The sequence below is a fragment of the Apodemus sylvaticus genome, chromosome 14 (assembly GCF_947179515.1).
Source record: "Apodemus sylvaticus chromosome 14, mApoSyl1.1, whole genome shotgun sequence".
Taxonomy (NCBI): Eukaryota; Metazoa; Chordata; class Mammalia; order Rodentia; family Muridae; genus Apodemus; species Apodemus sylvaticus.
In genome coordinates this window covers 8,931,083-8,955,795 of record NC_067485.1, presented here as the reverse complement: position 1 = coordinate 8,955,795, position 24,713 = coordinate 8,931,083, and the positions used below count along the sequence as shown (strand labels likewise).

The window sequence follows — 24,713 nt, the reverse complement described above, 5'->3', positions numbered from 1 at the left end:
ATTTGATGCGCTTATGATTGTTGGTGCTTGGCTGTGGGGTTGTGGGGGCTGTGGGGGCTGTGGGTGGCTGTGGGGGCTGTGGGTGGCTGTGGGGGCTGTGGGGGCTGTGGGTGGCTGTAGGGGGCTGTGGGACTGTGGGGGCTGTGGGGGCTGTGGGTGGCTGTGGGGGGCTGTGGGACTGTGGGGGCTGTGGGGGCTGTGGGTGGCTGTAGGGGGCTGTGGGTGGCTGTGGGGCTGTGGGGGCTGTGGGGGCTATGGGTGGCTGTAGGGGCTGTGGGGGCTGTGGGGGCTGTGGGGCTGTGGGGGCTGTGGGGCTGTGGAGGCTGTGGGGGCTGTGGGTGGCTGTAGGGGGCTGTGGGGGCTGTGGGGGCTGTGGGGGCTATGGGTGGCTGTAGGGGCTGTGGGGGCTGTGGGGGCTGTGGGGCTGTGGGGGCTGTGGGGCTGTGGAGGCTGTGGGGGCTGTGGGGGCTGTGGGTGGCTGTAGGGGGCTGTGGGGCTGTGGAGGTTGAAACCTGGACTTTGGGTGCAGTGCATCCTCTCCTACCTCTACTCCATTGGGCACATTTATAATAAACCAAGAAGTGATACGACCATATACATTTAAATACTATTTATCAAAAGTAGCTACCTACCAGGGACTGTTGATAAAATCTCCAGGCACTACTGACTAGTTGAAAGGAAACCCATATCACCGCCATGTCGTCATTAAAGACTGAATCCCAGGGTATGATCTTCTCTGATCTCCCATGGACCCCTCTCATCTGAGAGGTCTATCCCTAAAATCTAATCACCACCCCCTCTCCTCATTTCTTTACTTTTTCCCTACACAGCTGCATCCTCACATAACATACCTGACATAAAACACCAAGCAAGGAGGCTAGAGAGATGGCTCAGCGGTTAAGAGCGGTTAAGATTGCCCTTCCAGAGGTCCTGAGTTCAATTCCCAGCAACCACATGGTGGCTCACAACCATGTGTAATGGGATCTGGAGCCCTCTTCTGGTGTGTCTGAAGATAGCTACAGTGTACTCATATACATAAAATCAGTCTTTAAAAAAGAACAAGCAAATCTTCATGGCTTCTGACTCTAAGTGGAACCTTCAGGACTCTCTCTGTCCCCTCTCCCAGCTGTCTAGACCAAAAGTGTTTCCTAGTTTGGTGTTTGGAATGGTTGCATAAACCACAAGAAGTCTTGTGGGGGGGGGGTAAAGATTGAAATATAATGGTGATATTAACTGATATTTCATATGTACCTAACACACAAAGCCTGAGATATAATTTTATACAGTATTTTAAATGTTTATTTGTTTGCTATTACTGTGTGTGTGAACACGATGTGGATGTGGCACATGTGCCGGGGTCACAGGAAAACTTGATGGAGTCACCTCTCTTCCCCACCTCTGTGTGGACCCCGGGTCTCAGACACAGGCCCCCAACCTCGTACAGTGGATGGCTTTAGCCGCTGAGCCCTCCCTCTGCCCTAGACAATATTTTAATAATCTGCATGTAGAACAGAGCTGAGTGGCCTGGATTGTTTTCGCTTGTGGCATTGAGATGGAACTTAAAAACGTTTCAGACTTCAGAGCAGTTTTGATTTTAGGTGTCTGGGTTTCGGATGCCTGCCTTTCACCCTATCCCTTAGTCAAGCCGTCTTCCGAGTTATGAGTATCCCCACATAAATAAGGCATGGAGTTCAGAGCTGTGCTCGTTAAATTATGTGATATAACGAGACACTTATATCTTATATGTCTTACTCCTGCGGTCCCTCTGCAAATTTTATTTCTTTTTCACGGAGCAGAAGAAAATGAAGCCACCTTTTTATTCTACAAGGGATCTTGGAAATGGCCATTCTGTAGCTTCCCAATAGTCTTAAAGGAGGGCTCAGTGAACAGTGCATGCATTTATCAAGGAGCACTTTATAAGACATGTTTAGAAAGACTTTCAGGAGTTAGAAAGGGAATTAAATGCAATGCATTCTAAGGCCACAACTGGCTGGGCCTTCTTCCTATTATTGAAGTTTGGTTTTGATATCCTGGCCTGTGCCGTTGTTAATTAGGTAACACCTACCCATTTTCCATTTTCATGGCATTCTTGAGGGTTATTTTGGGTTTCTCTGTTTCAGGCCAAAAGAGTTTGGACACAGCCAGGGCTGCGGGCGCGGACATGACCGAGGCGGTTAGCAAGTGTGTGGATGACACCTGTAGCGGAGAAGGGAGGAGCTGACCCTGTGCAGAGGCTTGGAAGAACACAACTGCCAGTGTGCCCAGTCAGAGGACAAGACAGGAATTCATGTCACCTGACCACCCCCTTGGGAGAAGCACAAAGCCTAAATCTGATTTTCAGAGATGAGAGTTAATTCTGCATTGTAGGAACTTTCAAAGGTTCTCAACTCTTCTGTTCTCTCTCTGAGGATCCAGCTGGTCTCTACAGCCTACATTTGTCACATCCTCAGTTCAGATGGGGGCACTCCAGGTAGGAGGAGCACGGCCCATGTGCAGAGGCGGACAGTCTCCACTCTTCCCACCTTGGGACCCTGCCTGTCTTTACACTCGCTAACCCACCCACTGCCTTTACACACACTAACCCACCCACTGCCTTTACACACACTAACCCACCCACTGCCTTTACACACTAACCCACCCACTGCCTTTACACTCGCTAACCCACCCACTGCCTTTACACACACTAACCCACCCACTGTCTTTACACTAACCCACCCACTGCCTTTACACACACTAACCCACCCACTGCCTTTACACACACTAACCCACCCACTGCCTTTACACACACTAACCCACCCACTGTCTTTACACTAACCCACCCACTGTCTTTACACTAACCCACCCACTGTCCCTTGATCCTGTAAACTATTTCTACCCACTATTTCTTCCCTACCCTTGTAGTTGGATTATTCTGGTTTTTTTCCCCCTGTGATGGGGGCCACAACTGCTTTCCCAAGAGTCAGGTGTTAGCTTGTTTGGCCAAACTATTCAATACACACAAGACAAAAGCACAGGGTTGTCTAGTTTCCAACAAAGCCTTCTACAGAACCCAGCGGGGTCTGGAATTAGCTCATTGGCCATAGCTCACTGACCCTTAGTTTGGATAATCCTGGCTCATGCCAATAACAGATTCTGGTTTTCCACACACACAGATTGAAGTTTTTAGGCAAAATAACCTTGTCATGGAATTTCTCTGTGCTGTGGTTAGATAAATTATACGAAGGTGGCAGAAATGTGGACCAAAGCTCTCAGACCCACTGGGGTCACTATGTTCAGATACCAAAGCCACAGTGGGCTGCTTTTGCCATGTTCGAAAGGGCCATGCATTCTCAGTGTCACTTCCTGTCCACAATAAGAAGGAAACAAACAAACAAACCAGGAATAGGCAGCGGGAGATTGAATTGGCTTTGACTTATGTTCCAAACCTCCTTACCCCAAAAGAGATGTACGCGCCCAGTACACTCCCAGCAATTGTGGCAAAACCAGCTGTCATGATGGTGTGGAGTTCTGACTTGGTGACATGTGGTAGATAGGGTTGGACCAGTAGTGGAGACTCTGTCTGGAGACAAACATTAAATGTTACCTTTTAAATGCTTAACATTGCGTTCCCTGATGCAGTTGTTAGACTGGCTCTTGGGCCATGTCCGGCAGTCCAGGACCTCTAGAAACACAAAGTCTCTGATTGCAATCAGAAACTCTAGAGGTGCCCCACCCCCACCCAGGCTTTGACAGCTTTCCAATTAGTTCTGGTACTGAGTCCTTGGGGTCCCTGCATTCAAACGCCAAAGTGAACTCTCTATCAGTGTGTATTTGTAGTCCTGGGTAAATCTGTAATGTGTGAGGCTGTTCAAACAGTCCTCAACCTAGCTTTGGGCTGGATGCTAAGAGAACTGGAATGCTCTCCTGAGAGTTAGCCAAGTATTGTCTGGATTTCCAAACTGCCATGACTTTGGATCTTCCAGGCTGACCTTGACAGACTCATACATATTTTGTGGAAATAGAGACCGTTATAGAACAAATAGACGAGGTACCATAGACTCTTTCCTAGAGGCCACGGTGTAGTGGACCAGGCTTTAGTCTCATCGGGGCAGGCAGGTGTGGCTCAAAATGTGGGGCTCTTCACCAATAATAGAAGCACTTTGGGCATATTAACTATCAAATTGAGTGCCGCAGACACATGTGTGCAGCCTTACAATTTTCTGCTCATTATTTCTAATTGTTCTGTGAGATTGAATGTGTTGATTCTCAATTTATACACTGAATAGGAGCCCAGTATGTGAGACCTTTTACCCTGCAGGTAGCAGCAAACTTCTAGAGATGGTACCTTAATTAGTCCTGAGAGATTTTGTGATTATAATTATTATAATTTCAGCTCCTAGGGAAGGACAAATTACTACTGTACACACTAAAGATGGCTTCAGGGTGGTGAGCCAGCCTCACCAAGAAGGCTCAGCCTGCCCCGCAGCAGTTGTAAGCCTGGGATTCGGGGCTGTGAGTTTTTATGTGGCATGAGTTTGGCTTTGAGTCAACTTTGTTTGTGCAAGGTTGCTGCAGCACTGCCCGGTGGCCTCATCGGGCGATTCTGCCTTCCCTGAAGCGTTGTGCCCCAGCCTGTCTGTGTAGCTCTTCGCACTCCTGACCCATGCGTTCCTTAGGGTTGCTCCAGTTTTGAGAGGTCACATTGCTTTGCTTGAACTGGGCCCACACAGAAGGCTGTGACTCCTTCCAGTGAGTCAGGGAACCTAAAAACTGATGTCTCTCACGCATGAGAGGAAAAGCATCTGAAAGTGCTTCTGCAGGCTCAGGGGAGGTGGGCAACTGGACGAGGGTGGGCAAGGCATATGTCTGTGCCTGGAGGATGCTTGGTGGGTGGCTTTTTCTTGTCTCCATCATTGTTACAGGCATTGCTGTGAAGCATGTGAGGTACCCTATTCGCTATCTGTAGCCTGAAGACAGTGCAATCCTTTGAGCTGCTAGCCACAGTAGAGTTGACCAAAGGCCTCAATAATGGGGAGAAGGATTCTGGAGAATGTGTACATGAAATGCCCTGTGACTTGACAAAAGAGTGGTGCTCTTTCTCTGATATTTCAATAATTTAGTTCCATACTAATATAACCTCCCTCCCCCACCATTGTCCTCTTTTTTTGGATACACACACACACATACACACATGCACACATGTGTGCACACACATTCTCACATGCATGCACACACTCGCTCACATGCATGCACACACTCATGTGTGCTTGTGTGTACACACTCACATGTATGCACACATATATGTACATATGTCCATGTATGTACACACATGCATGCATGCTCACATGTATGCATATGTGTGCATGCACACAAACACAGGTACACACATGCACATACATAAACATGTGTACACCGGGTACACACATGCCCACATGTATGCCCACATGCATGTGCACACACATGCACTCACAGACATGCACATGCATACATATATGTTCACATGTATACACACATACACACATGAACACATGTGCATATATACATGTGCATGCACACATATGTACACATGCACATGTGTGCACACACTCACATGTATGCACACACATGTATACATAGTACCAGGGATTTCATACTCTTCACTCTTCCCTAAAGAGAATGCATCCACAAGGTCCTTATCACCAGTTTTGGAGGGAGCATCCCCATCAGCAAGCATTCTGCTTTGCTTGTTTTCTGTTATTACAACTTACTTGCCCAATAAATATATTGCCAGCAGCAACTACGGACTCAATGGGAGATGACCCCATAGTGACAAGCATCAGCCACCCGACCTACAGGGAAGGAAAGGACAAAGTCAGCAAAGGACCATGTACATAGCAAAGACTCAACAGCCAGCTGAAAATCCAGTCTGTGTTAAGACACAAGTCTTTTGTGTCAGGATGGTGACAGGGACAATCATACAGGAAATTCATCCAGCCCACAGCGCTGATCAGCCAAGTCTTCCTACTTGAGCCTAAGTCTGCATCACTGTATCCACATCTGAGCAATACAGAGTTTTTATAGATTAAATAAAAGTAATGAATAAATCATTGCTACCATGGACAGAAAGCTTTTCTGTGGTCCAAGAGCGACCATAAGCAACAGTCCTGAATAGTCCATCTATTTCTGCTCTTTGGAGTAAATGCTATCACTTCCTGTATTACAGAGAGGTACCGAAGGCACAGAGTGGTTACTTTGTTAAAGGCCTGCCCCCTGGGAAATACTAAGATGGACGCAGTTGAAGGTGTTTCTCCTACTTAATTCAAATGAGCATGGTTTGGCGGTTCTGCTTTTGTGATGGCTTTGAGGGAATAGCTTAGACCCAGGGTGGCTCCCAAATGTCTAATTATTAAAGGTCTGCTCCTCGGCCTCAGGGCTATTAGGAGGTGGTGGCCTTTAAGGGGTGGAGTCAGAGGGCAGTCAGAGGATGTTGAAAGGCATCCTCCGAGAGGATCTGGGGTCTGGTTTTGCTTTCTAGGCATGTGCTTTGCATGGTGCTCCTGCCTTACTTTCTATTAACATATGTGTATGCTTTTGTGTGGCTGTAGGCTGCATACATGGAGGTGCCTACAAGGCCAGAAGAGGATGTCAGGGGAACCAATTTCCAGCCACTGGTTGAGAGCAATGGGACCGAACTCAGGTACGGCAGAAAGTGTTCTTAGCAGCTGAGTCATCCGTCTCTCCAGCCAGCTTATGATGAAGGGGAGCACTTGGTTGTTGGGGCAGCAAGCCTGTGCCTAACTTGCTTTTAAAAATATCCTACGCCTATGTAACTCTCTCCAGAGCAGAAGCAACTTCTTCTGGCTTCTGTTTCCATACTACCTGAGAGGCCTGGGAGTGCCTTGGGTGCCAGAGGGAAACTGTGACTACAGAGAAGTGCTGCTTCCCCAGGCAGGCATCTGGCCTGCCTCCTCGCGGCAGAAGCAACTTCTGTGGTTTCATGGAGATATCCACTGGGTTACAAATCAAAGTCCCTTTGGAGGTTCCCGAGGTAAAATTCTTGTGATGGACACAGGCAGGACCACGGGTTGGGATCTAAGGACTTAGATGGCGGTAGAGGAGAATCTTTGTAGAGAGAGGGAGAGACGGGTGTGGTGTGGATGCCTGAATCAAAGGTGTTAGGACTCTGAGCCTGAGCTAACTCTGCGTCATCCACAGATGTGAGCCTTGTGTCCCGGTACCTTTCTGATGATCCACTGCATCAGTCCCAGATAGTAAAGCATGGACATCACGGTGCTGAAGAAAACCACGATGGGCAGGATCTGTGGGCGGGGCACAAGGGTGGGCACTGGTCAGTGTGGACAGTACTGCAGGCTTCCCGTAAGCTTCCCTCCGCCTCCTTCCTGCCCCTGGGAACATTGTCATGGAAGCAAAGTCCCTCGGAACAGAAGACTGCAGCATCCAGCCAGAGGCAGCCTCCAACGCTTAAGTTCTCTATTGCGTTGGTTTGACTGTGTTTCTTGATTTATCTTATTTAATGGGCCCGATAAATAAGATAAATCAAGAAAAAGTATTAGATGAAATGGGCTGTCTACAACAGACATTACAGGTCCCTCCTCAGAGCCTGCCCCTGTCCTACCTCACCCTTCCCCACTATTCCCTAGCTAACTGGTCAGAGGCAAGATGCCAGGACAATTTGTGCAAGACCTAATGTAGAAGAATCTCTATTAAAACACATCTCCCTTAAAAACACATCGAGGTCTCAGCATTGGGGTTCTTTTCATTTTAATAGGCAGGCATAGGAAAGGAATCTGGACTTACCTTAAATGCAAAGAAGTGGTCTGTATACTTTTCCCCGAAGACAAACATAGCTCCAGCATCAGTGTACCCCAGAAATGTCTGAGTTGGAGAGAGAGAGAGAGAAAGAGAGAGAGAGAGAGAGAGAGAGAGAGAGAGAGAGAGAGAGAGAGAGATCGTTACACACCATGAGTCTCAGGAGGGAACCTGAGGCCCCCGAGAGGATGGGGAAGCACTAGCCAACTCATGAAACAGACTTGGGAAGTTATGAATGCCACGTATCTCTGTTTAAATCATCCCTGCAGGCAGACTTTCCGCCATTTCTGACATTCGGTCTGACCTGTACTGGCTGTGGTTGTTGGCTTCAATAAGCCATAGGTGCTATACAAGAGTGACCCTAGTTACCACTAGATGCAGAGGAGAGGCTCTTTCTGTGTGTGTGTGTGTGTGTGTGTGTGTGATCTAAGAAGTGCGGTACCACTTGGGCAGGGTGATGGGGTAGGAGGAATAAAGATGTGGTCCAATGGATGGCACAACTAGCGGGCAGTGGCAAGCTTAACTGACTACATCGATGAACATATTTGACATATGCAGCAAGCCTAATTTGTGCCATGGAATTAAAATTAGAGTACACTATTACTGATAAATTGCCCACATTTAAAATGTCCCGAGGGCTACATCCAAATGTTAAAAGTACAAAGAAAAGCAAAGAATTTTTTTGTTTTGACTCTTTTTGAGTCAAGGTCTTATGAGCCTCAGGTTGTAGCCAAGGCTGGTTTTGAACTCCTGACCTTCCTGTCAGCTCACCAGCTCTCACCTGACCTGCTTACCTGAACTTGTCTCCCCATCCAATCAAAAGCAACAAATCCAGGCCTAGTCCTTATAATTAAGAGCCCAAGAAGAAACTGTAGTCCAATTCCCCAAAAGACAGGCCTCCAGTAAACCTGTGGAGAAGGATGGAGACCATGAAATATCAGCAAAACACACAGGAACGTTGGGTGTTCAGGGGGCTAAGCCTTCAGAAATTGCAACAGACCTCTTTGGATTGTAGTTACCTTATTAGGATGTTAATGGAGACCGTAGCCTCCCAAGGGTGTGTTTTCCCTTGAGAGCATTCTCGTGTGTCTCTGGGGCAGCCTGAGCAGGTAACAGCAGACAATTCTTTTCTAATTAATTAACTTTGCTCTTTGGCAGTTTCATACATGTATATACAATCACGTTGATTACTCTCCCTCCCAGCCCTGCCTTGCTCCTTATTCTTACAAATCTCTCTCTCAGATTTCTGTTTGCTTTGTTTCATAAACAGGGTCCTCTCTGTGCCCCGGGGCTTTGGAGCTATCTGTTGGAGTCTGTGGGTTTGGCAGTGGGTACATAGCAGAAGACAATGACCCTGCCCGTCCCAGAATTTATCAGTAGCTGATCATAATCCAAGAGTAAGAGGTAGGACCCTGTGGTTGTTGATTTTTTTTAATTTTTTAATTTTTTTTTTGGTTTTTTGGATTTTGTTTTTTTCAAGACAGGGTTTCTCTGTATAGCCCTGGCTATTCTGGAACTCACTCTGTAGACCAGGCTGGCCTCAAACTCAGAAATCTGCCTGCCTCTGCCTCCCAGAGTGCTGGGATTATAGGCGTGCGCCACCACCGCGGCTGTGGTTGTTGATTTTAATCATGAACTTGACACACCTATAACTATCTGGGTCTCAGTGAAGGGTTATCTAGACCAGGCCGACCTGGGGTTGCATTTGTTAGGGATTATCTTTATTACAGTAGTTGAAGTGGGGTGATTGTGGACTGTGGGCAGCACCATTCCCAACACAGAGGCTCCTGGACTGTGTAAGGGTGAAGAAGGGAATTGAGTTCAAGCGCAAACGCACCAATTCATTACTCTCTGCCTTGGTGATTCATGCTCCCGCCTCTTTAATTTACCCACCGTGATGGACTATACCCTGGAATCACAGACAAATGAGCCCTTTCTTCCTGAAGCTGATTTTGTCAGGGTATTTTATCAAAGCAACAGGAAGTAAAACTGGACAGGCCCCATACAAGAAAACTCCATGCAGGGGTTGTATTCTATGTTCTTCTTCTGCTCTTCACAGTTCTCTCTGAGCCTTAAAGGACATGTTGTAAATGTCTGACTTAGGGTTGGGGACTCAGCCATCACACCTTGGGCAGCTGCGGGTCTCTGCCCACCCACCACCACTCAGCACAGAGACCTCAGAGGATGTTTAGATCTACCCATACCGTTAAAAAAAAAAAAGAATCAGGGCCCCGCTCGCTCTTTATAGATCTGGGTGGGAAAACTGAGAAAGTTAAGCTAACCCGAAAGTCCCGACGAATGACCTGGACTCAGAGAGTCATCTCCAAATACCTGGTCATACTGCAAACATTACGGGTGCAGTTATTTCTCCACTTGGAAAAAAATGGAAAGGTAGAAATTGATTTTTCTGTGCTCAAAGGTTGTTTATCTGACAATTTATAAGTGAATTAGATGAAATTTGGCTCAGCTGAGGGGCTCATGTTCTACGATAAAGGGAGCCCATGACCTTGAGTGCAGACCTCAGATGTTAGAAGAAATGTGCTGTCATCTGCGTTTAATCTCAGCAGAAATGAATGGCTTAAAAACCTCGGGGTTGATAGAATGGAGATGCTGATCTGAGCAGGGCAAACAGTTTCCATTGTATTAGGTCAAGTTGGTCTCTGATGAATGCTTTTTCTGTAGGTCACCCTCTCAGCCAGAAGGGACTGCTATGGCTTGTCGTTGTGATTCACAAATAACAGCTTCAGTCCCAGAATTCATACCCATCTCATGGGCAGTAGACTGATAAAAGGAGGGGGTGGTTAGCGGTGGGGTGGGGGGAAAGAGAGGCAGAGACTGCGATGCAAAGGGGCAAGAATGTAACAGGGCAAATCTGAGAATGAAAAAGTCTGAATCAAAATGGAATTTTTACAAAACACAGGATCGAAGGCTGGGGATGTAGCTCGGTGGAAGGCTTGCTTAGCTCGTGCAAAGCCCTTGTCAATCCACAGCCCCGCCATTAACTGCACTTGCTTAGAATTCCAGCATTTAGGAAGTAGGAGGATCAGAAGTTTGAGGCCATCCTTGGGCAAGTTTGAGGCCAGCCTGGGATATATAAGTTCCTGTCTTGAAACTAAAACAGTGCAGTACTGGGGTATAAACACTAGTAACGGACCACCTGGAAATATGGGTCAAAGGAATGGCCTCTCTCCTTTGTGTCTGTAATGGAACTCCAAGTGCACACAAGGAATGTTTTACTTGTGTGACTGGAAATCACTAGGAATAAAACAGCTCCTGACAAGCACCCTCAAGCACTTTGAGGACTCGCACGCATGAGGTGGAAATGTTGCATAGTTAGATTCTTTCACAGTGACTGTTTGGAAGTCGTGGCTTCCCTTCCTCCCGTGGCCCATCTGTACTTACTCTGGTCGGATGTTTGGAAAACAGAAACAACAGGACAATGTACATGACAAGCCCGCCAAAGGATACCAACTGCTGCTGGCCCAGTTTGGCCGTGTCAAGAGCCAACCAGAGAATAATGGCCAGGATCAATGAACTCCAGATGACCCTGTGGGGACAGAAGGAGGGAGCTGTGTCCTTTACTGTGCCCGTTTGAATATTGTATCGAGGCTTAAACTAGCAAAGGAAAACTGCTAATGAGGAGATGAAGCCAGCGTGCTTCAGACAGCTGTGGCTTTAGTGACGCATGTCCTTCTTACCTCCTAGCTCCCACCCTCACAAGTCCAAGGCTATGCACATCAGCACAGAGGAGAGCGCGTGTCTGTCCAGAGATGACTGGTCTTCCTTTAAAGGATCTTTGAGAGATGCCTTAGTCTTCCTCTCTGTCCTTTTTGGGATGGTATTACCCTCATGAGAAGATGTGTTTCCTGACACTGGGGGACCTCAGCAGAGCTAAATCAGACTTTGGGTTCTGACATCCCCAGTCTAGTGGATGTGATAGGCTGATCCACGGCTTCGATGGCCGAATTGGGGAGGCTGCTGTGTGGTGATGGCACTATCCTGATGTGCTGGACCGACAGTGGGTGAAGTGTCCAGGGTAAACCCTGTGCTCCTCAGTGGGGAGAACTAGTCCTGTGAACTACTCAATAGCACCACCTCTAAGGAGAGGAGAGCCCACCTTGAGATGCCCAAAGGAAAGCCCTGATTCTTTTTTTTTTTTTTAATGGCATGAGTCCATCTAAACATCCTCTGAGGTCTCTGTGGTGAGTGGTGGTGGCATTTACCATTTCAGCCAGAACCAATGGCTGTCAAGAAGCCTTCTGATGGGAGACAGGAAGTCATTTATTCGCTGCTCATATTTGGCCATCAAGTGATCCCAGACGACAAAGAAGATGGCCACCAAGGTGATCACAAAAAGAGGAAGGGCTCTGTGGAAGTTTATCACACAGGCTGCAATCACCAGGGCCAGGAAACCTGTGCAGGAGGCAAATTCAGATGCTTGTTATCACCAAACCAGTGGATGGGTCTGACTTGGGCAAGGGGAGGCTTCCAGTCTGGGTCTGACTTGGGCAAGGGGAGGCTTAGTCAGGCACTTGTTGGATACAGGGGCGCTTGGTGTGGGTACTGACTTCTCTAGCTGAGCCTTCTATGTATGTCTCCAAGAAGTCCCTAAGATTTTATCACAGTGGGGAAAAGGATGCTGTCTTCCTTCTTTCCTTCCTTCTTCCTTCCTTCCTTCCTTCCTTCCTTCCTTCCTTCCTTCCTTCCTTTCTTTCTTCCTTCCCTTCTCTTAAATATCTTCTAAATTCTTGAGTTCTGGCACTTGGTCCCTGTGGTTGCATTTAAAGAACACAATCTAGGATAAGAATACCAGGTGTGGTAGTACACACCTTTAATCCCAGCACTAGGGAGACAGATAGGTATATCTCTGAGTTCAAGGCCAGCCTTGAGTTCCATGGTGAGTTCCAAGACACCAGGAGCTATACAATTAGACCCTGTCTCAAGAAAGGAAGAAAGAAGGAAGGAAGGAAGCAAAGAAGGAAGGAAGGAAAGAGAGAAAGAAGGAAGGAAGGAAGGAAGGAAGGAAGGAAGGAAGGAAGGAAGGAAGGAAAGAAAGCTTATTCTACAAAGTTAGCCAACGGCCTGCAGGTTAAGTCTGGCCTGTTACTAGGGAGGTGGCGAGCTCACAGCATTGGCTCCTGTGTACTTGTATTCTCCAGTCAAGTAGAACTGCAGCGCAGACACGCCTGCCTACTTACATCCTGTCCACAGTAGTGTTTTGGTTACAAGGGTAACACTGAAGGTCCAATATGGTCAGACCTAAGACTGTGGCCTCCTAGAGGGAAGACGGCCGAGCCTTGCCGGTGCTGTTCCAGCTGTTGAACATCAACACGACTCTTGGCTTTGGCTGTGCACCCTTCTTATTCAAATGTCTATGGGCTTGAGTGGGAAGGTTCAAGTTTTATAGCCAACTGTTTTTTTGTTTTAATGTTGGGCTTTGAAGCCCTTTGCTTTGGGAACACACAAAATCAATCAATCAGGGTACATTCTCATGTGCCTATAGGCTAAAGCCTGGGCCAGAAGGTCCTGGGTCTTATCCAGTATTCACTCCCACAGCTAATGTTTGTTCATGTTTAACTTTGTATCATTGTGAAGTATGCCAATTGTCCAAGTAGTCTGGATCTGCATTAGCCAAGGTGTGGTTTTCTTTTTCCATGAGTCCCATGGGTAGGGTGATGGTATGGTTTGAATGTATCCCTCTGAAATTTATGTGTTGGAAATTTAATCCCCCCATCTGTATTGTGATAGGAGCAGAGGTGGGCTTTGAGGAGGTAATTGCGATGCGGTCGGAAGAGGTCCTGAGGGTGGGGCTGACAGGATGTTACTAGTGGCTTCATAAAAGGAGAAATAGAGACATGGGCTAGCTTGGGCCATCTAGAGCTTCAAAGATGGAGCAGAATGTCCTCGACAATGCTGGCACCCTGGTCTTGGGCTTCCCCTGTTCCAGGACCCGAATAAACATTTGTGTATTCAGTTATAGCAACAGAAAATGGACTAAGACTGTGAGTGACTTAAAAAAAATTTACTGGTTGGCCTCAAACAAGGCAGGGAAGCAGGCTTGTGCAGGCTTTCCCTCCAGGGGTTCTTGATCCACCCCACCCCTTCTCTGTGAAGCCCCAGGGGAAGGGGGGGATTTCCTTCTCTCCATAGAAAGTAACTCTTAAAAGACCCACAAGGAAAGACAACAATCTTCTCACCACCCTGTGGTATTTACCGGTCAGTAAAACAGCCCAGATGGTGCGCCGGAGAACAACTCTGTGCTTTCTATAAAACTCGCAAACTGTATCATACTTCCTTTCCAAGAACCTGCAACATAAAAGCAAACAGGCCACAGAGGTGAATAGCCAGGATGAAGTACCCAGCACGTGAAGCCTGGGTTAGGCCATATAGAGCAGCAACAAACAGGTTTCTGAAGCCACGACCCAAAGCAGAGACAGGACGGACACTGGCCATAGCTTGGATGGGCCACAGGATGAGTGTGCTAAGCTCTGAGAGGGAGAGCAGTAACTAACCAATAAACCCCTTCCCACGGTGCTTGCCAACACCCACACGGTGGCTCACAATCATTTACAGCCCCAGCTCCAGGGGATCCGAAGGCTACTTCTGGCCTCCACTGGCACCAGGTGCATACATGGTACACAGACATACATGCAGGGAAAACACACATATACTAAAAAAAATAGACAATTCTTTTAAAAGTTCTTTAGAGATACAGGAATTTAGAACGTGGACAGGTATATTATGATACAGTATCAGGGCGAATTCCAGAGTCTTCTCCTCAGGTTGACCGCCCTTCATTTCACTAACCCCAAGTCAAGATGGTGAGATTGCTTCAGCCACTATGATGGCTCACACTTCCAGCCCTAGCATTTGAGAGCAGGCAGGAGGATGGTAACAGCAAGTCAGAAGTCAGCCTGGAGGCGGGTGGCAGTGGCGCGCGCCTTTGATCTCAGCACTTGGGAGGCAGAGGCAGGCACATTTCTGAGTTCGAGGCCAGCCTGGTCCACAGAGTGAGTTCCAGGACAGCCAGGGCTACACAGAGAAACCCTGTCTCGGAAAAGTAAAAAGTCAGTCAGCCTGGGTTAGATAGCAGACCCTGCCAAACACACACCTGCTGGGGCTCCTGTCTTAGAGATTGTAAAAACTTGGAATAATTCAAGGCTATAGGATAATAAAGGCAACAGTTTATAAAATTTGTATCACACGTCCTTATTCTGTATCTATATGTGTGAGCGCATGTGCCACAGAACAAATGTGGAAGTCTGAGGACAGCTTTCAGTAGCAGGAGCGCTCTTTCCAGCAGGTATGTCCTGGGGATGGAGTCAGACAATCAGGCTTGGCAGCAAGGGCCTTTACGGTCTCAGCCATCTCCCTGGACCAGTTTTCTGAGATTTAATGTAGGTTTCGAGAAAAATCAATTGCTATTGATAGATATGGGGAAGATAAATTGACTCCTTACCTATGGATTGGAGCCATTAGTAGGTAATTTCTACCTTTAATGAGAAGACTTGTCCTGGGTAAATGTAAAAATAAATTCGAGGTTCTGAGAGCAACATTGTTTCAAATTGACCACATCCATCACCTTAAAAAGCCATTGCTTTTTCCAAGAGGTGCTGGGTGGGTGGGTGGCTGGCGCTGGCGGTGGTGACGGTTTCTAAAGAAGCCTAGTGAATTTTTTTTGTTTTTTTGTTTTTTGTTTTTTTGTTGTTTTTTGTTTTTTTGTTTTTTGTTTTTTGTTTTTTCGAGACAGGGTTTCTCTGTATAGCCCTAGCTGTCCTGGAGCTCACTTTGTAGACCAGGCTGGCCTCGAACTCAGAAATCCACCTGCCTCTGCCTCCCAAGTGCTGGGCCTAAGGGCGTGCGCCACCACTGCCTGGCTGAAGCATAGTGAAATTTAAGAACAGAAGAGAATAAAACAAAAAGACAAATGACGGGATAAACCACACACAGGGTAGACACGGCTTAAGAACTGTACCCTTTCTGATGTCCATCTTCACTGTCTTCCTCCACATCTTTGTTTCCTGGAGGCTCCTGTTCAATTGTGATCTGCCTGTCTTCCTGGAGAGCAAACATTGTAGCAAAGACAACAATGAGAACCTGGCTGTTATGAACTCCGGACTCCTTTGTTCAGGGTTTGGACAAGCAATGTTCAACACACTCTCTTAAATGACTATGCAAGAAACAGCTCCCTTTTCTACTGTATGCTTTTTTCCTTTTATAATTACAAGAAATTCGGGGCCACACTTATGTTCTCTTTCATCCCAGAGCAGCCTTTGGCATTCCGGATCGCCACCTTTTGGGGTCTTTTGTTTGTTTGTTTTTTGAAAAGGGAATGTATTTGCATTTCTGATTTTTTTTTTTTGTTCCAGTTTCTGCTGCAGTCAATCAACGCCAGACACCAGTTCTGCTTTTTTGAGAAGGGCTAAATGAAGTTCACAGCAAGGGCTGTATAATTCTCCCTTTATGATGAACCAGCCCATTTCCAGAGCCTAAAATCAAACCAAGGCTTGGCTTGCAGACACGAACACCTGCCTCATCCTTCAAGAGCTGACACACCCCCTTGGGACTCAGATTCTCTCAAGTGAGAGCACTGCCTCTCAGCTGGGAGCACTGCCTTTGCCCTGATGATGTAAGTGCCTGCGTCAGAATCACTTTCCATGAACATTTTTTTTTTCCCTGGGACCAGTATGAACTTTCTCCCAAACACCCATGACCTATCCTGTTTCCAGAATAGGAATCCCACAGTTCCTCAGCTGGTGACGTTGTCATTGTATGTAGCTGGGGAGTACTCAGGTGTACGTTGGCCATGTGCAGAATGACCCTTGACCCTCGGTGCTTAAAACATCCGACCCCAAAAGATACCAAAGATGACATGTCACATAGCACACCCAAGCCAGATGGTATTCTTTCTGCCTTTTGTCATCTGTGTTTTCTAGGTCCTCAAGAACTAGGAAGGCATGAACCATAGGAAAAGAGGCTGAGTCCAAGGTCCAGACACCACAGTCAGGGGTGGAGGAGTGTCTGGCCACTTACATCTTCTTTTAAAAACAGATTTACTTACTTTTATTTTACATGTATAAATGCTTTGCCTGCAAGTGTATGCACCATGTGCATGCAATGCCCACAGGGGCTAAAAGAGGTTATCGGGTCCTGTGGAGCCCAGGTGCAGATGGTTATGAGCTGTCTGTAGATTCTGGGAATGGCAAGAAGGCCCTTCAGCAAGAGCAGCCAGCGCTCCTACCTGCTGATCCATCCATCCATCTCTCCAGCTCCTTGTCCATTTACCGCTACTTGGCATAGAGCCTGGCCAGCAATTTGGTAAATATTTAAATTAAATGATTGTGATGTTCTGTGTTCTCAGTATGTCCCAAGCCATCTGCCACCTATGGAATGCTTCTGTTTAATTCTTTCTTTTCTTTCATTCTTCCTTCCTTCCTTTCTTAAGATTTATTTATTATGTATACAATGTTCTGCCTGCATGTACACCTGCAACCCAGAAGAGGGCACCAGATCCCATTACAGATGGTTGTGAGCCACCATGTGGTTGCTGGGAATTGAACTCAGGACCTCTGGATGAGCAGTCAGTGCTCTTAACCTCTGAGCCATCTCTCCAGCCCTGCTTGATTCTTTCTTAACTTTTAAAATGGACACCCAAATCACCCTCAACTCCATTATCCTGGGTGATGTTCCGTTTCCCGGTCAGTACGGCCTCTGTTCATTTCCTTTTGTGCCACCCTCGGCAACCGCTCCCTGCTCAGCTTCTGTGCGCATTCCTCCTGAATACCCTCCTTCGGCATTACCCGAAGCCCACCTCTGCCAGCCCAGCTGCTGCTCAGCCTGCACACTCCTGTAATAGTTGTGAAATGGGAAGTTTTGCTTTGTTCTTTTGTGAAACAATTAAAATAAAAAAGCAGACCTTTGATAGCAATTGCAGCAAAAATAAGCTATAAGCATGGAGATTTCCCATATACCCTCACACGGCCCTTCCTCAGATGAACCCACTACACTGAGGGTCCCATACCACACAAATCCCACAGTTCACCTCCATGGTTATGACGTCTGTTCTTGGTTGTCCGCTTTTTACATCTAGAAACCCAAGTGGCTCCTGTACACCATGAGGGATTTTTTTCTTAATTAAATTATTTGAAATAGGAAGACCCATTTTTAATCTGAATCTCTGGGGTGGGAAGATCCACCTTAAATGTGGGCCACGCCTTCTGCTGGTAGGCTATGCAAGGGCACGGGAGAAGGAAGCTCGCTCTCTGCCTGCTTGTTCCCTCTCTGGCAAACGCATTCCTTCGCTGGCGTTGTGCCTACTTCTTCAGGACTCCAGTGTACACCGGAGACCAGCTGGGACATTCAGCCTCCTGGATGAACAACTCCTGGATTCTTGGACCTTCCAGCGTTGTTTGACTAGCTGGCCCAGAGCCTGTAACCCAGTCCAATACCCCTCCACCCCCATAAATTCATTTTATAAATTTTATCCCTGTAGAGAACCCTAATACAAGGGTCCTTTTCTAGCATGCTCCAACACCTCTGTAGTGTTGTACAGCATGTTCACGGTGCCCTAAGAGCCCTGCTGCTCACCCCACTTCCTCCCTGAGCCCTGGAAACCGCTCTCTCTTCATCCCTCTAAGGTTTTGCCTGTTTTTCCTCAGGATGATGCTACTGGCGTGGTGCAGGTTGTCCTCATCTTAACTGGATTTTTTTTTTAAAGATCTATTTATTTACATTTATGTATATGAGTACACTGTAGTTGTACAGATGGTTGTGAGCGACCCATCATGTGGTTGCTGGGAATTGATCTTAGGACCTCTGCTCGCTCCAGCCCTGCTCACTCTAGCCCAAAGTTTTATTTATTATTATGTGTAAGTACACTGTAGCTGTCTTTAGACACTCCAGAAGAGAGGGTGTCAGATCTCATTACAGATGGTTGTGAGCTACTATGTGGTTGCTGGGACTTGAACTCAGGACTTTCAGAAGAGCAGTCACTGTTCTTAAGTGTGAGCCATCTCACCAGCCCCTTAAACTGGACTCTTTCGCTCCGTGATATGCACGCATGGCTCCTCTAGTCCTACTTATGACTTGGCTGCTTGTTTCTTTCCCGCTCTGAAAAAACATTGCCCTATCTGGTTTGGTTGTGGATTTTCAGTTTTACGGGTGGATATCTCGGAGGCTTCCAGCGTTTTCCGATTGTGAACAAAAGCTGCTGTAGGCGCGATTTTCGTGTGGACTAGCTTGGTTGCCGGAGGACACCCACTGCACAGACACTGCACAGTATATTAAATGAGATAAACAGTAAATAAGATGAATGGTGTGATCCCCATAGCGACAGCACAAGACTGTCTGCATAAACACGGGCTGTGCTCCAAGGTGCACCGATTTTCTCCCCTTTCGCAGTTTTTGCTGCGATAATCTTCCCAGTTTTAGGCACTCTTTAGGACTGCTTTTCAAAGGGCGATCCACATGAACAATTACTTGTTTCTGTTTTTTCCCCAGCAGCAGAAGGAATTCTGCCTAAATCTAATAGAAGCAGCACAGAGCTTCTTGCCAGATGTGGTAGTCCTCGCCCGTAAATCCCACCACTCGGGATGCTGAAGCCGGACAGACAGGAGTTCGAGGTCATCCTCTGCTGCATACTGATTTCAAAGCTAACTTGGGTCACACGAGACCCTGTCCCTTCCAAACAAACAATAAAAAAAAACCCAATAAAATAAAAACAAAAACCCCATGGGGGCTGGTGAGATGACTCAGTGGTTAAGAGCACTGACTGCCCTTCCAGAGGTCCTGAGTTCAAATCCCAGCAACCAGATGGTGGCTCACAACCATCTGTAATGAGGTCTGATGCCCTCTTCTGGGGTGTCTGAAGACAGCTACAGTATACTTATAATAAACAAACAAACAAACAAACAAATAAATAAATAGCTTAGCAGTGGTGGCACATGCCTTTAATCCCAGCACTTGGGAGGCACAGACAGGCAGATTTCTGAGTTTGAGGCCAGCCTGGTCTACAGAGTGAGTTCTAGGACAGCCGGGGCTACACAGAGAAACCCTGTCTCGAACAAATCAAAAACCAAACCAAACCAAAGCAAACACCAAAAACAAAACAAAACAAAAATAAATAAATAAATCTGTAAAACAAAAACCCCAACACCCGCCCCCCAAGCTTCCAAGACCGGAGCAAGCTAAAGTCTTCCGAAGGACTCAGGCTCGATGGGACAAGGGAGGGGCGTCTCGCTTACCTCCCCTACCTTAGCATACTGGTGCTTTTCATCTTTGACAGGAAGTCCCATGCCAGGCTAGCCTGGCTCCTGCCTCTGCCTCTGAGTAACTGGGGCTACAGAGATGACGGTCCATGCTTGCCTAAAATTAGGCCTTTCGCCTCGAGATGATTTCCCTTTCGGGGAAGTCTGAGGCTGTGGTCTGCAAAAGTGAAATCTTTTCTTTCTGGCTCTGCCTTGGACACACAGGCAGCACAGCTTCTCCACAGTAACAGGGCCTCGATTATCCTCCACACCCACCCTACCTGTTTGGCAAATCCTTGTTCCCCACTTTGTACAATTCTGCTCCTGACTGCGCTGTTTCCTGGAGTGTTCTGCTGTTCAAGGTCTTCATCCTAAGGAAGAAAGCAGAGTGAAAAACATCACGTCAGAGCCCAACACAAGTGCCCTTGCGCAAAGATTCCCGGAAGAGCCCTGACTCCGTGTTCAGAAGAGGCACCCGGTTCAAGGAACCGCCGGGGAGGGAATCATGGGCCCAAGGAAGCAGGTGAATCGTGCTTTGTTTTGCTCTGATGGGAACGATCCATGTGTTGCACGCCGAGGAAAGACAGCACCGTCCCACCTTAGGCCCCGAGGCACTGTGAATACGGACAACCAGTACCAGGTTGGGGTCCTAACATTTCGCCTGGGCTGGTCAGTCACCCCTCCGGAAGGCAGATCCATCCACCTTTAAGCCATGCTCAATCGATAGAAGAAATAATTATCCCTTTAGTGCGATCGTGTACTTGTCCTTCCCAGAATTCCAGGCCCTAGCATGGGCGCATACAGAGTTCCAGTGCTGCAGCTTCCTAAGTCTGAATAATTCTGAGAAGCAAAACCTTGCTCCATCTTTGTGTGTGTGTGTGTGTGTGTGTGTGGTGTGCTTCTGCCCATGATTTCCCTAACACTTCCTGCTTCTTTCTCAGAAGTTCCCTTCTGTCAGAGTGGCTGCTTGCCCACATGCTGCTCACCTCGAAGCTGCCATGGCTGCTTCTCTCTCTGCCGGGTAGATGCTGAGATTTACAGTTTGCTCTCCCGGAGTTATTTAAATTTAAACTCCAATAAAAATCGTCCTTGTGGGTCTGTTCTTAAGTCTCTCTCCCTCTCCCTTTTCTTCTCCCTCCCTCCATTTTTCTTTCCTTCTGCCCTTTCTTTTTCTCCTTTTCTGTCTTTCTCCTCCCTTTTCCTGCCCCTGCCTCCTCCTTTCTTACTTTGAAGCCTGGAGCCACTGTGTGGCCCTGGCTGGCCTTGATCTAATAGAGATCTGACAGCCTGTCTCTTGAGTCCTGGATTGAGGCATGCACCACCACTCCTTGTTAAGGAGATTAAGACCACCACAAGAGGGATCTGGGAAAGGGGAAATCATTTGGAATGTAAACAAAGAATATAGAAAATAAAAGAGGTTATTACTCTTGTAAAAAAAAAAACACCACAAGAGGGCACCCCAATCTCCCTGTAACGTGTGGTACCTCTGATGGGGCTGGCTCCCCAGAATTCCTGGTAGTTGTATGGGAGGAAATGTATGTTTATATGGAGAACGGAAAGAGGGCAGAACCGACCGAGGCTGTGTAGCCCTCGGCACTCTACCTGCATTCATGGATTCTTACATATTCCTCAACACTAAGTTGAAAGCAACAGTCCGTTGTCATTGTAATTGCTGAATTACGGGAGTGAATAAACGATCTCTAATTACATGTGCGACCCTCAGCAGGTCACATCACCCTGAACATCAGGCATCTAGTCACACAGCAGTGTGCTCTTTCTGGCTCTCTGCAGAACCCTGAGGTTTTCTCTCTGAGCCAGCTTCAGTTTTCTGTTTTAAACTGCAGCTTTCTGATGCCCCCTGCTGGCAGCAACAGAAATCTTTGCTGCATGAGATTGGGTTTTGGTTTTAAGTCAGTGAACATGGAAAGTGCTATTGGGGGTGGAGTGAATGCTGTTTTGCGTGGTCACAGAAGAACCCTGGGTGTGTTTCCCCTGTATTCTCGATTGTTCTGTCCAGTGGAGTCACAGCTTTGTGGTCTTTGTATTTCCAGGAAGAAAATAAGCTCGAGGATTTAAAACAGAAAAGGGAGTTATTGTGCGTGTGGGTGTGTGGGTGGTAAACAGCCAGATTTTCTCTTTCCCTGTTCTAAGTTGGAACTGCGGGTCTATAAAAGAAACTTCTAACCATGTATTAGCCAACATTTCATTCTATTTATTAAACAGATTACTGACACCTCTGTACCTAACACCTTATAGGTCCCAGTTCTCAGGGTAAAACCTCACAGGACACCAAATGAGTGGGGGAGTTGTAGGAACCACGTGTATGTTTCTAAGCAATCAAGGGGGGCATAAACCACTCATATGCATAAGAATAAATAAAACTTTAAAAGATGTTAAAACATATTTCTGATAGAGTGTATATACACCTTATTAATAGTTTAAAATAACCCCCTGAGGTGGGGGAAAGAATGTATTATGGGTGTTCTCTCTTCTTGGACCCTGTGAGTGTGGTAGCAGTGCTTTCCCCGAGCCTATGCTGAAGTCTCCCCCTCCCATTCCCTGCGTAATGCATCTATATATTAAGACGTAGTTATTTAAGACGTTTTCCAGGTGTGGTGTCTCACATGTTTAATCCCAGCTGGGAGGCAGAGACAGGTGGATCTCTGTGAGTTCAAGGCCAGCCTGGTCTACAAAGTAAGTTCCAGAACAGCCAAGACTACACAGCTAAATCCTATTTCAAAAATCTATTTGTTTATTATTTTGTTTTAGGTGTGGGTGCTTCACCTACATGTATGTATGTCCGCAGTTCCCATGGAGGCCAGAAGAGGGCATCAGATTCGTGGAATTGGAGGTGCTCAGAACCGAATGGCTCCTCTGCATGAGACCCGGCTCTCTTAACCTCTGAGCCGTCAGAGCCCCTTAAGGAACCATTATAAGTGAACAAATCTGTGAACATAGGAGTCCCTTCACCTTAGTTGCGCATTGGGAAGTCTTGGGTTTGCCTCTGGAGCCCTGCATACTATATAGTCTGGAAGACTAGTGGAAGAGACCCAGGCGTCCAGGAGCGGAGATTCCAGCCCTGTGTCACGAACACTGTGATCATTTAGACTCTTAAACAGGAAGTGAACCGTTTGGACATTCTGCTTAGTTGTCTATTTCATGGTTTCTCTAACAGAGTTGCTTTTCCCTACTGGGATCCCTAAGTCCCGGTTATATATATTTACGTGAACTGCGTGGCCTCCTACACCAGGGTGTTGCTCCGCAGTGTCCACTGGGGGGGCTCCACTGCACCCGAGCTGTCCGGACAGCAGCTGAGGTAACCCCGCCTCCTCAGCTCCACTTTGATCTCAGCAGGCTCTCTGAGCCAGACCTGCTCAGGAATTAACGTACTAACGGGCTAGGCAGTTAACCGGGCTTTAGTAGACTGCGCCCTCACCAGCGGTTTTGGGTTCCAGCTCCCACATACAATATGTAGCAAGATGGAGATCTCAGGGGAAGCTCCTATCTCTGGACAAAAGAATGGGATCCGGGGGCCCAGGGAGATGTCTCAGTGGTTAAGAACAGTGGCTGTTCTTGCAGAGAACTGGGCTCAGTTCCCAGCATGCATATGGTGCCTCACGACCATCTATAACTCCAGTTCTAAGGGATCTGATACCCTCTTCTGGACTTCATCAGCACTGGGCAGGTGTGTGTGCACAGACATACAAGAAGGCAAACATTCATACACATTAAATTAAACTGAGTTAAAATATATTATAAGCTAGGAACCCGAGTTCTACCTCTAGCCTTGGTGAAGAACCAACATACTGACCTGCTCTGAAGATAAGAATGTCATGTACTAACTGTGGTCCTCTCCCGTAAGAGCTAATCCAACTGCCTCTGCCAGTCACCTAGTTGGAACACTCCAACAGTGTATTTGAGCGTGTTGATTTGTGACTGCGTTTGCTTTGCTGCTATAAAAACGCCACGGAACTGTTATAGGGTCTGGGGTAACCTAAATCTCTGTTCCTCGGCTCTGGCCACTTGTATTTGGCTCCAGAATAAACTACCTCTGACTGTCCTAGAGCTGACCGTATAGAGCAGACTGGCCTTGAACCCAGTCTCTACCTCCCTGTTTGGCTTAAAGGCGTGTACCATCAATAGGCATAAACTGCTTTTGACCGAGTATTCTGTCATAGTGACAGGAAAAGGAATTAGTATAAAAGATATTTTGGGACCTTAAAAAAAAAAACCGCAGACAACTCACTTGTTGAACTGAGGCGTGTGGTTGCTTCTTTGGTGACTATGGAGAAATCAGCCACTCTTGAGAACCCAAAAGGAACTCCAGACTGACCGACTAGGGCAAACTCAGACGTGATGGTTGTGGGCATGCAGATGTGTGGGCGGCAGTGCGGTTTCCAGCAAGTGGAAGTGGTTAACGACAAAGGCCGGACTCTGGCCAGGGCCCTTTAAGCCTTTGACCTTTCTCTTAACCTCAGAGGAAAGGTAGTCTCTAGGCACATTCTCCCACAGGAGAGACTCAACAACCACTGCCGAGACCTCTAAGAGCTGACAGAGCAGAAGAGGAGTCTCCTGAACTCCTCAGAACAGTTGGAGAGCTAACTTACTCTAGTAAACCCTTCCACTGCCCCCTGGAGGTGGAGAGAAAGCTTCTCAGCTTCTCGGTGCAGAGCAGATTTA

The 24,713-nt window shown here is 47.2% G+C and overlaps 1 protein-coding gene across 1 annotated transcript in view; it reads right to left on the bottom strand.

The window, feature by feature from the left end:
* Positions 1-24,713, bottom strand: part of Slc28a3 (solute carrier family 28 member 3) — a 56,844-nt gene that overhangs the window by 13,979 nt on the left and 18,152 nt on the right. The window contains exons 2-12 of the mRNA XM_052157451.1: positions 20,315-20,404; positions 15,764-15,846; positions 14,003-14,094; positions 12,012-12,201; positions 11,191-11,335; positions 8,583-8,696; positions 7,777-7,854; positions 7,197-7,277; positions 5,727-5,807; positions 3,434-3,559; positions 2,066-2,196 (exon numbers count right to left, since the gene is read on the bottom strand). Of these exons, the coding sequence (XP_052013411.1) occupies positions 2,066-2,196; positions 3,434-3,559; positions 5,727-5,807; positions 7,197-7,277; positions 7,777-7,854; positions 8,583-8,696; positions 11,191-11,335; positions 12,012-12,201; positions 14,003-14,094; positions 15,764-15,846; positions 20,315-20,404 (1,211 nt within the window). The remainder of the gene's footprint in view (positions 1-2,065; positions 2,197-3,433; positions 3,560-5,726; positions 5,808-7,196; positions 7,278-7,776; positions 7,855-8,582; positions 8,697-11,190; positions 11,336-12,011; positions 12,202-14,002; positions 14,095-15,763; positions 15,847-20,314; positions 20,405-24,713) is intronic.